Raw genomic sequence first — 11,803 nt, forward strand, 5'->3', positions numbered from 1 at the left:
CGGCGACAAGATGTCATTCTTCACATCTCCAAATATCAAATCATCTTTCCATCATGTATAGCAAAACTGAATGGTGAACTAAGAAACTGTAAGTCTATACAAATGTTAGACATACGAGACATGTTCTCAGAGAAGCCGAGAATTTTGTAAACAAATTCAAATTCTAGCTTTTCGAATGGAGGTTGGAGGTAGAATGTGGGAAGAAAAACCTTTACGAAAAAAGAAAACGGAAATGAAACAGAAAACAAAGTGAAACAGGGAAGAGCGGGAAAGGAGAATGAGACACAGACAGAAAGGAAAATAAAATAAACAGAGGAGAGAGAGAAGAATGGAAGGATAGAAGACCTTAGGATAAAGAGAAAGAGACAAAAATAGAGAAGAAAAGGATGACAGAAGAGGAAGCTTGGATTAATCGAAAATACATCACTACAATACAAATACACACACACACACATACACACACACATGTATATATATATATATATATATAAATATATATATATATACAAACACACACACACACACACACACACACACACACACACATATATATATATACATATATATATATATATATATATATATATATATATATATATGTATATATGTATATATATATATATATATATATATATATATATAAGACTGAAGGTGGAAGAAGCAGACGAGGAGTAATGGGAGAATTTCACGCTTTAACGTTTCGACCCGCAGGGTCTTGATCACAAAGCTAACAACTCAAACGTAACAGGATGTTTTATACATGGACGGGTCATCTCATGGGACTACCCATGGCGAGGCCAGAATGTTGTCTGTATTCAATACTATTAAAAGTGAAAGCGCCAAATCCTACACAAAGAGACAACATTCTGGCCTCGCCATGGGTAGTCCCCTTTCTGCAGTGTTAGCAAATTTATACATGGAAATACTCGAAACATCAGAATACATGACAATAATGGGCAGGAATAGTAAATGGTTTAGGTATGTTGATAATATACTCGTAATTGTACCTAAGGATACAGACATTAACAACAAACTCAGGAGATTAAACAGTGTAAATGAAAATATACAATATACTTCAGAAAAGTTTGTGCTAAGTTCGTGCCAAAGATCCTCTCCGACGACCATAGGCAGTTTCGTGTGGAATGTTGCACTGACATTCTCGAAATGATAGAGGCTGATTCAGGTTTCCTAAATAAGGTAGTGACTTGCGACGAGAGTTGGGTGTTCACCTGCGACCCTGAGAGCAAACGTCAGAGTGCTCAGTGGAAGCACGCGACCTTCTCCAGACCCAAAGAGGCAAGGATGAGCAGGTCGCAAGAGAAGGCCATGGTCATTCCTTTCTTTGATTCCCAGGGGCTCATTCACGTTGAATGGGTTCCTCAGGGTCAAATCGTCAATAAGGAATATTACCTTACTCTTCTGAAAAGGTTCAGGGAGAAGATGAGGAAGAAGAGGCCTCAGCAGTGGAGGAGTGGTCAGTGGTGGTTTCACCAGGACAATGCCTCATGCCACAAGTCAACGCTGGTGACCACCTGGATGGCCGACAGGGGAATGAAAGTGGTACAACACCCACCCTACAGCCCTGACCTAGCCTCTTGCGACTTCTTCCTGTTCCCACGCATGAAAGACAGCCTCAGGGGAACCAGATTCTAGTCAACAGAGGAGCTGAAAGAGGCATCGGAAAGTTACCTGAAGGGACTACTGAAAAAGGACTTTGAGGAGGTCTTCCACGATTGGGAGAGAAGCATGCAGAAGTGTATAGATGCGAGAGGCAATTATTTTGAAGGAGACAAAGATTTGTAAGCTTATGAAAATAATGTCTCTCCTGACATTTTCTCATTACTTATTGATCGTATTGGTATACACACACACACACACACACACACACACACACACACACACACATATATATATATATATATATATATATATATATATATATATATATATATATATATATATATGTTACGCGTAATGTGGATAATTGCCTAATGTGAACATTAGGCAGAAAATTGCCTAATGTTTACATTAGGCAAGCAGTTTGCATAAAGTTTACAATTTGTTAACATTAGGCAAAAAAGGCCTATTGTTCACATTATGCCGCCCAATTTTGCCCGATGTGAATTGGACTGCCTAATCTAAAAAATGAAAATTAATCGAACAGACAACCTAATCTAAACAATGAAAATTAATCGAACAGACAACCCACAGAAGCCACAAATAATGTAATTTAAAGAATTCCAACGTATTTGAACACATACAAAACACAATGAAAACAAACTGCCTAATCTAAACGATGAAAATTAATCAAACAGACAACCTAATCTAAACAATGAAAATTAATCGAACAGAAAATCCACAGAAGCTACAAATAATGCAATTTAAATAATTCCAACGTATTTGAACACATGCAAAACACAATGAAAACAATTAGCCAGTTTGTTTTCAATCACAAATTTTTACATGATCTGCCCGGGTGACAGCGCGAGTTGCACTTGAGGTTTTTTCTAAGGCAGCTGCACCGTTGTGAAGTACACTGTGTCGTACACTGGCACTTTACATAGCCTTGCCCATCAGTGCTTCTTGCTGTCGCAGTTCTGATCGATAGGCAAATATCGGGAACCTCTTCAGGCTTTAACAGGGGCTGTTTGATTGCACATAGATCAGCTCTTGTAAATTTTGGCCCAATAATGCCCTCCCGACAACCTACAGTGTGAAGTCCATCATTTTCCTTAAGGACGACCACTAACAGATTTTTAGGATCTGTTGGACCGCGATCGACATCTGGAACCCTCAGCGTAGCGCACTGACCAACAGACAATGGTTTGAGCAGGTATTTGCCGCGTCTTGTCATCCGTGTTGCTGTCTTGGATTGCCCTAGAGTAGCTGAAACACGGATCTTTGGGAAATTCGTAGCTACTGTTTCTGTCTCTGCATCTGCTTCTGTCACTACCCCTGTCTCTGCTTCTATTTCTATCTCTGCTCCTGCTACTGCCCCTGTCTTTGCTTCTACTTCTGTCTCTGCTTGTACTTCTGCTTTTGTCGCTGCCCCTGTCTCTGCTTCTATTTCTTTCTCTGCTCCTGCTACTGCCCCTGTCTCTGCTTCTACCTCTGTCTCTCCTTCCACTGCTCCTGTCTCTGTTGCGGCCGCTGCTCCTGTCACTGCTTCTGCCTCTGCTCCTGTTTCTGCTTCTGCTTCGGCACCTGTCTCTACTTCTGCCGCTGCTCCTGTCTCTGATTCAAGAAATGACTCAAGATCTTCCTCAGTAAAAATATTACAGAGAGCTGTACTTGGCAGGATAGATGACCCTAATCCAACCTGCGGATCTTGTCCAAATGTAATTTTGAATGGGCTGTGGCCAGTTGTTTCATGGTGGCTGATATTAACTTGCCACTGAACAAATTTGAGACCTACTGACCATTTTCTGCTGTTGTTTCCCCTCATCCAAATAGTCAGTTTGTCCTGTATCACTCCATTTAGACGTTCAACATCACCTTGGCTTTGAGGATGACGTGGACGTCCAGTCACCAACTTCAGCTCTGGCCATAGCACTGAAATTTCGGCAATTATGGCATTGACAAACTCCCGTCCAGTGTCAGACTGTAAAATAGCATGTGCTCCAAATGTCAGAATAATATCTAGCAGATTTGCTGCAACCTCTTCTGCTCTTTTTGATGTAAGTGGCCGCAACACACAAAATTTGCTGAAATGATTTGCATATGTCATGATATACTTGAAGTCTCTATCAGGTAATGTTTGAAAATTAATACGATCTACCTGGCATCTTGAAAGGATACCATGACTGCGTACTGGTTTTACTACCAAACCCTTTGGAATTTTTCTGGCTTTCTTTTGATGGCAGTGCTCACAGAATGAAATGTAGAGGTAGCATACTTCTTGTGTGATGTTTGACCATTTCTTTTTCACTCCCACAATTGTTTTTTTACCACCTCCATGGCCAATTGCTTCATGGGCTGTTTTAACAATACCAAACACTTCTTCGAGAGATGCCACAAACTTGAACTCGTGTTCATTTTTTTCTTTTCTTTTACAAATGAGTCGGTCAGCATTGCCAACACGCAGGACTTCATAGCGTTTCTTGAGGTTATAGTCAAATGCAGAATGAGCTCCATAAGAATTCATTCTTAGCAAATCCTGGATGTACTTATCACGTTGGATGGTGGGCTGGATGACTGCATTCTCAGCCTTGCCTTCCAGTGTTTGACGCAGCTTACGTTCAAAGGCAGCTTGATCCATAGTGCATAAACACAAACTGAAACAAACAAGACAAGATAAAGAAAATACCTAGTCTGGAAATAGGACAGTGATTAGTTATTCAATTCATATTAGATAATGGCAAGCAGTAAAAGAAATAAGCATTTTAAGAACAATGAGAGCGACTTGGGCGCCAGAGCACACACCTGCTCTCTGCTGCTGTGGCTGCCAGACTACCGGCCGAATGTATATATATATACACGCGACCGGCCATTGGCTAAAACACACGCACAAACTTCAGCTGGCGCGGCCTCGTCATTCAGTCAACATTAGGCAAAATACCCTTGCCTAATATGAAAATCTTGCTTAAAGTGAACATTAGGCAAGTGTTTTGCCTATTGTGAACATTGCGCAAATTAAGTTGCCTAATGTAAACATTAGGCAATTTTCCGGCCTAATGTTCACATTAGGCAATTATCCACATTATGCGTAACATATATATATATATATATATATATATATATATATATATATATATATATATATATATACATTTCTTATTAAATAACACAGCAAACTGGGCGTTAGTTATCTTCTTATTGAGACTTTCTACTCTTCTAATAACTTTTCTCTCTAAAGGAGGGAGAAGGTATACAATATTTCCAAACGAGTCCATGATTGGGTAGGAAAACTAACATTATACGACGTTTCGCCTATGCATTAGGCATCTTCTGGTAATTTATTCAGAAGTAGATACATACTTATATAATACAAAGATAGGTACATTAGGAAAGATCTAGGACTGTGACAGTTCATCCTTTCCAGCCCGCTACTCGTGACCCATACAACTCTAGGGTCCCGCACATGTTTTGTTGTATATTAATAAGTGGCATATAGTTTCTTATCATCACTGCCTCCATGCATTTTAGTTTTGTTGTATTACCATTCCTGTCGATTATTATTGTGTTCGTGTTAAGGTGTTCTCTTGATATGTTGCTCTTGTGGGATTTCGTCATGTGTGATTTTATTGCCCCGTTCTGCATGTGATACGTGAGTCTCTGTGAAAGTGTTTGTGTTGTGTACAAGTATATTTGTACACGACATTGCTCTGTTTTAATTTGTCCTTTTGTGCTGCCAAATTATTCTTCATGATAAGAGATGATGTTCTGGGGTTCCTGTAATAAATTATCAAATTAAGCTTATCTCCTTCTTTTGTAGGTGTACAATTCTTTTTTATTATTTCTTTCAGGACCTTTTCATTTTTTTTATAGGCTGAAGACATTGTGTTCTGGTAGTAAAGGTTAATGTTATTGAATTTACTACTTTCATCTAAAGCGGTGGTGTTGACTAAATCCATTTTAGTTTTTATTTCTTTGTCAATGTCTTTCAACGGGAAGCCATTATTAGTTAAGATTTGTTTTATCCTGTTTAATTCTTGGTGAAGAAGAGACCAACTTGAACAAATTTTGAAGGCCCTTGCAACGTAAGCCCGTACCACACTTTTCTTATACTTAGAGGGACATTCACTCATCCCGTTTAAACACCTTCCTGAGTCACTAGGTTTTCTGTAAGCATCGGTGGTGAAAGTGCCATCTGATCCATCTACCCACACGTCTAAAAAGGGAATTTTGTTCTCTACACTCTTTTCACTTTCACCACCGATGTGTGTGTGTGTGTGTGTGTGTGTGTGTGTGTGTGTGTGTGTGTGTGTGTGTGTGTGTGTGCGTGTGTGTATATATTTATATTTATATATATATATATTTATATATACATATATATATGTATATATATATATATGTATATATATATGTATGTATGTATGTATGTATGTATGTATGTATGTATGTATGTATACACACGGTGTGTCAAAAAAAATCCAGGACTAGTGTCACAAAATATTTATTTGAAACCCAAAATACAAACTACGAGTTTTCCTTCAAAGTAATCCCTCTGGAGTATATAACTGTGATCCCAGCTCTCTGCAACCTTTTTTCCATATGCTTTTATATACATATCCTCTGTTTTAGGTCGTCAAGCAATGAGCAAAGTGCAGCGAACAAACTTAAGTTTCTGGTCATGCTGTGGAAAACTCCGTCAGAAGCGCTGGAATTGCTGCAGCAAGCGTACGGAAATGAGACGATGTCACCCTCACATATTTTTGAGTGGTGCAATAGGTTTAAAGAGGGACGCGGGGACGAAGAATACAACCCCAGGAGCGGAGGGTCTTCAACAAGCAGGACTGAGGCCAACGTTGAGGACGTCAGGCAGATGTTGCGTAGCAATCGTCGGCTGACTGTTCGACTGATCGCAAATGAGCCGGCCATGAATAGGAACAACGTCTGGAAGATTATTACTGAAGATTTGGAAATACGGAAAGTCTGCGCAAAGATGGTGCCAAAGCTGATGAACGATGACCAGAAGGAGCGACGTATGCAAGTGTGTCAGGACATCCTCGATTATCTTGAAACTTAACCGGACTTTCTAGGGAGATTCATCATCGATGATGAGTCATGGATCTTCGAGTACAACCCGGAGACCAAACGCCAGAGCCTTCAGTGGAAAAGTCCGACATCGCCAAGACGGAAGAAAGCAAGACAGTCCAAGTCCAAAATCAAGGTCATGTTGATTGTATTCTTCTATACTGTGAGTTTTTGCCACAGGGCCAAGCGGTGAACCAGCATGTCTACAAAGAGATACTGCGGCGTTTGCTTTGTTCAGTACGCGAGAAGAAGCGAGAGTTGTGGCAGGACAATTTGTGGCTTAATCATGTTCAAAAAAACAACTTTTTCATATTTTCATACGTTACTGTACTTTTTCCCATGATTTTTGACCTGTAAAGCCAAAATTTACTTTCATTTGTATCTACAATGTATGGAAGCATTGCCGCATGGAGGACGAAGTTTTTTGCTATCTTACCAAAAGGGCCAATTTTGAGGCATTTCTAAGCATATTTTGTAATATAATTTTTTATCTATTTAAGATAGAGCAACAAATTAGGTACCAAATTAATAAGCAGGATCTACTCTATATGTAGCAACCGTTAGAAATTATGAACTTTCCTTGTGTATTTTAACATGTACGAAATTGTTGAAAATCTTGACTTTTGTACTAACTTGGATACGGTTTTTGCATGGAGCAAGATAGAGGAATAAAACAGTTATTAAATTAAAACACTTTAATACTCTTTTGAAGGTGTACAATCTGATTAACATTTTACAAAAAATTACATGTTATCTATAATATTTACTGAAAAATAACAAAATTCCATATCATACAAAGTGGAAAATGTGATTTTACAACAAGTCAAGCCATCAACTGAAACTACCGAAATAATAATGATTATATGTATCAGAATTATGTTACACAATCATTTGTTAAGTGTTTGCTTCTTGAAGAATTCGAAGCGCCGTCTGTTATATTCCACAGCATGGCGGAGATATTCCCTCTGTTTGGGATCTGTGGTGATGACATTTGCAAAATCACACATCATCTTAACTTCACGCTCAGCGATGTCATTCACTAATCTGAGGTTTCTCGCATATTCCAAGTCTTTCTTGTAGTCCTCCTTCTTTGGCCATGAGTCAACCCAATCTAGGATCCAGTCAGATCCAATGCTGAGAATGTCTTCCAGAAGGTGGGATTCCGGACCAATGAGATCTATTAGTGTTGTCTTGGCTGTCATATTCTGAAACACAGGTTTTCCCCTTATAAAGCTGTCTGACTTGTGAGTGGCATGCAGCTGAGCAGCAATGTCCTGCTTCTGCTTGTCACTCAGCCTGCTGCTGAAGAGCGCAAATGGCACGGCCTCCTGTGTCAAGTACCACTTGTGATTTTCCATCTACTGAAAAACTGATTCAGCAAACTCTGGATCTGATCTCTTGTATCTCAACATGCCCTGGATGAGCTGAAGATCATTCACAGGAGCACCCGCAGCAGATGTTGACATCATCCACATTAGTGTGTAGAAGAGCGCCAGGATGATATTGAGTCATTCCAGTTTTGCAACAGTCTCTTCATCATACTCAAGCTGGTCACAAAACATCAGCATCTTCATGGAATACAAGTTCCTGGCCATCCATCTGGCCTAGTGAATGGCCCCTGGTGAATGACTGCTGGTAATCCATATCCTCAGTGTTAGCGTCACTCACAGGAATCACCCCAGGTAATGTCATCCAAGTGAGCAAATCTTGTTCTGCTGCAGGTGCAAAATAATACAATGTGGTAAGCATGTAAAACTACAAAATAATGCAGTGTGGTAAGCATGTAAAACTTCCAACTTGTTGTGATATTCAAAAGTATGATGAGTAAAGGTATGAAAGTATAATTACCTTGTTCTTGCCTCTGCTGTTGCCTCTCAGTCCGGCCTATTTGTGATCTTGTCTCCAAGATCTTGTCATGACCCGACATACGACCTTTCCTCTCAGTCCTCTGGTCCTGGTAGAACTTGATGTCCTCATCTTTTTTCGTGGATAACAGTCTATTGCTTTCTATATCCTGGACAGCATCTGGGGCTCCTATATCGAACAGGCTGTCCAATTCCAAGACAATTCAACTCCTCTTTCCTCCAGGGTCACTTGCTCTTCCTTTGCTCTTCATCAATGCTCTGTGTTTGTCATGGAGTTTCAGGAAGAACTTCATGCAGTTCTGTCTGGTCATCGTCTTGATCTTAGCCCTCTGCCAGAACGTAATGATAACTTTAACCGTTTTATGGGAGAGGTCTGGAACCATGGGTTTCCCTGTATTTTCTGGTAAACTTTGGAGATAAAGGAAGTACTGGAATGCTTGTCTGTTGTTGGGAAGCTGGGAACCACTGATGCAAGCTGAAGGTTATCCGACCAGGAAGGTTTCAATGAGAGATCTTGTGGACGGCCGACTTGATGCTTGCTTGTGGACTGCAAGTGGAGGTTCTGAGACATCAACTGTGCGTCCTCGTAGTTCCTTGCTTAATGCCATTGTGAAGTATCTTGGATTTGGATCGAGTTTCTGTGCTGGCCTTGTTTTTGTACTGTTCAGTATTGTCCAACATCATTAACAGGTTTCTGTAAATATGAAATTAAATGCTGAAATCATGTATGAGTTTTGGTCTAAATTCACTTAAAATTCAAACATCTATACAAAAACCGTGTCTCCATATTTGCAAAAAAGTCATTATTTTCAACAATTTCATGCCTAATTTGTTGCTCTATCTTGAATAGATAAAAAGTTATTCCACAAAGTATTCTTAGAAATTCCTCAAAATTGGCCCTTTTTGTAAGATAGCAAATAACTTCAGCCTCCATACGGTAATGTTTCCATACATTTTAAATAAAAATGATAGTGATTTTCTTTTCAGATCAAAAAACATGGTAAAAAGTTCAATAACTTATAAAGATATGAAATAGTTGTTTTTTGAACAGGTCTACCTGTGGCTGCTTCACCATGACAACGCGCCTGCTCCCAGTGTACTGAGAATGCGACAGTTCCGGCCGAGAAGACCATCATCGTGCTGAAGCAACATCCCTACTCACCCGACCTGGCTCCGTGCGATTTTTTCCTCTTCCCCAAGCTCAACAGGGACACCAAGGGGACCCGTTTTGAAGACGTGGACGACATCAAAAAGGCCGTGACGACGGAGCTGCAGAGGATCCCGGAGGAATCCTTCCGGGAATGCAAGCAGGCGTGGCAGAAAAGGATGGCAAAGTGCGTTAGACTCCAGGGGGTTTACTTCGAAGGGGAAAACTTATATTTTGTAGTTTAGAGTTGAAGAGGATAGCTTAGTCAAAGCACAAAAGCAGCTGTAAATGCGTTTGTATAACAGCCAAGTGAAAACAGAATCAAATGAAAGAGAGAGAGAGAGAGAGAGAGAGAGAGAGAGAGAGAGAGAGAGAGAGAGAGAGAGAGAGAGAGAGAAACATTTTTGAAAGACCTGAAGGGAAAAGAGGCATGGAGGCGAAGCTTGTGCAAATGAAGAGGGGAACAAGAACGAGAAAATAAACAAGGGGGAAAGAGAAAAAATAAAGAGTAGAAACAAGATGTAGTGCGCAAACGATGTGATGGAGAAAAGAGTACAAAGAGAAACTGAAAACTGTTGCCCAACATTTATTGGCAAGCTCTCGGGTAGATCCAGAGCCATTCCCTGTCTGACACGGCCATGACCTGAGATATTAATGTGTGCTGATCTTGAGCATGCGCTCCAAGTAGTCCGTTCAAGGTGTGCCATATGTCGTGATTTACTACTAGTCACCCTGCCAAATCAACTTAAGTAAATGCTTCTCTCTCTCTCTCTCTCTCTCTCTCTCTCTCTCTCTCTCTCTCTCTCTCTCTCTCTCTCTCTCTCTCTCTCTCTCTCTCTCTCTCTCTCTCTCTCTCTCTCTCTCTCTCTCTCTCTCTCTCTCTCTCTCTCTTACTTCTCATCTATGTGATATTTTTTCGTATTCTGTATATAGTAAAGGAAGATATATAGTACAATATCACTTTTTAACATTATAGCAACGATTTAAATAAATTCTGTGACACGTGTCAACAGCGCTTTTTCCCCCATGTTGCCACACCAAAGTATCATAGGTGAGACAAGTAGGATGAAGCGGGTAATCATTGTTATAATTCTAAAGAGTGATACTCACTGTACTACACATCTTCCTTTACTATATACAGAACATAAAAAGCAATTTCAAACATCACATAGATTGGAAGTAAGAGGGAGAGGGAAAGGCATATACTAAGGTTGATTTGGCACGATGGTTGACATACCCTGAACAGACTCCCTGGAGCGCATAGAATATAGCTCATAACTGGAACATCAACTAAACTACCTCCCTCTTTGTACTCTTTCCCCCTTTATCCTTTCCTTGAAACCAGCCCCTCCCAGCCGGCCCAGAGCCCTTTCTCATATTCTCGTCTTTTCCTACCCCCCACTCCCCCCCTCCTCCCGTTCCCTCCCGCGGGTCCTCCCTCTCCAGCTGGTACTGTCTCAAACCATTTGGGAAAATATGAAGTAAAAGGGTCAGGCGGCAGGGAGAGAGAGGGAGGGAGGGGGGAAGGAGGAAAAGGATGGGAGGTGGGAGGGGGAGAGAGGAAGAGAGTGGGATGGGGGAAAAGAAAATGAGGGAGAGAGAGGCAGGGAGGGAGGGAGGAAGGGAGAGGGAGGGAGGAAGAGGCAATGAGGGAAGGAGGGAGGGAGGAAGAGGGAGGGAGGGATTAGGAGGGAGGGAGGAAGGAAGGGAGGGGAGAGGGAGGAAGGGAGAGGGAAGGAGGGACGGAGAGGGAGGGAGGGAGGGAGAGGGAGGGAAGGAGGGACGGAGAGGGAGGGAGGGAGGGAGGAAGAGATGGAGAAGGAGGGAGGAAGGAAGAGGGAGGGGATAGAGACGGAGGGAAGGAGGGAGGAAGAGAGGGGAGAGAAGGAGGAAGAGAAAAGGAGGGAGGAAGAGGCAGGGAGGGAGGGAGGAAGGGAGAGGGAGGGAGGAAGAGGCAAAGAGGGAAGGAGGGAGGAAGGGGAGGGAGGGAGGAAGGGGGAGGGAGGGAGGGAGGGAGAGATGGAGAAGGAGGGAGGGTGGAAGAGGGAGGGGATAGGGACGGAGGGAGAGGGTGGGGGAGGAAGGGGAGGCTATC

The 11,803-nt window shown here is 41.5% G+C and overlaps 1 protein-coding gene and 1 pseudogene across 1 annotated transcript; one reads left to right on the forward strand and one right to left on the reverse strand.

Annotated features, from left to right (window-relative positions):
* Nucleotides 1–2,449: 2,449 nt before the first annotated feature.
* Nucleotides 2,450–4,258, reverse strand: LOC143018722 (KRAB-A domain-containing protein 2-like). The gene is made up of 2 exons (XM_076174307.1): nt 3,205–4,258; nt 2,450–2,988 (listed from the first exon to the last, which is right to left on the reverse strand). Exons 1-2 carry the CDS (start codon nt 4,256–4,258, stop codon nt 2,450–2,452), a joined length of 1,593 nt encoding a protein of 530 aa, XP_076030422.1.
* A 2,034-nt stretch (nt 4,259–6,292) lies between these two features.
* Nucleotides 6,293–6,688, forward strand: LOC143018723 (protein GVQW3 pseudogene; annotated as a pseudogene).
* The last annotated feature ends 5,115 nt before the right edge of the window (nt 6,689–11,803 follow it).

Source organism: Oratosquilla oratoria, chromosome 35 (assembly GCF_046742065.1).
Source record: "Oratosquilla oratoria isolate Oo_2021 chromosome 35, ASM4674206v1, whole genome shotgun sequence".
In the NCBI taxonomy this organism is placed as follows: Eukaryota; Metazoa; Arthropoda; class Malacostraca; order Stomatopoda; family Squillidae; genus Oratosquilla; species Oratosquilla oratoria.

Coding starts and splice junctions, on each gene's coding strand:
- LOC143018722 (XM_076174307.1), bottom strand. CDS start 4,258: ATGGATCAAGCTGCCTTTGAACGTAAGCTGCGTCAAACACTGGAAGGC. Junction 2,989..3,204: donor AGCGGCAGAAGTAGAGACAG/GTGCCGAAGCAG, acceptor CAGGGGCAGTAG/CAGGAGCAGAGATAGAAATA.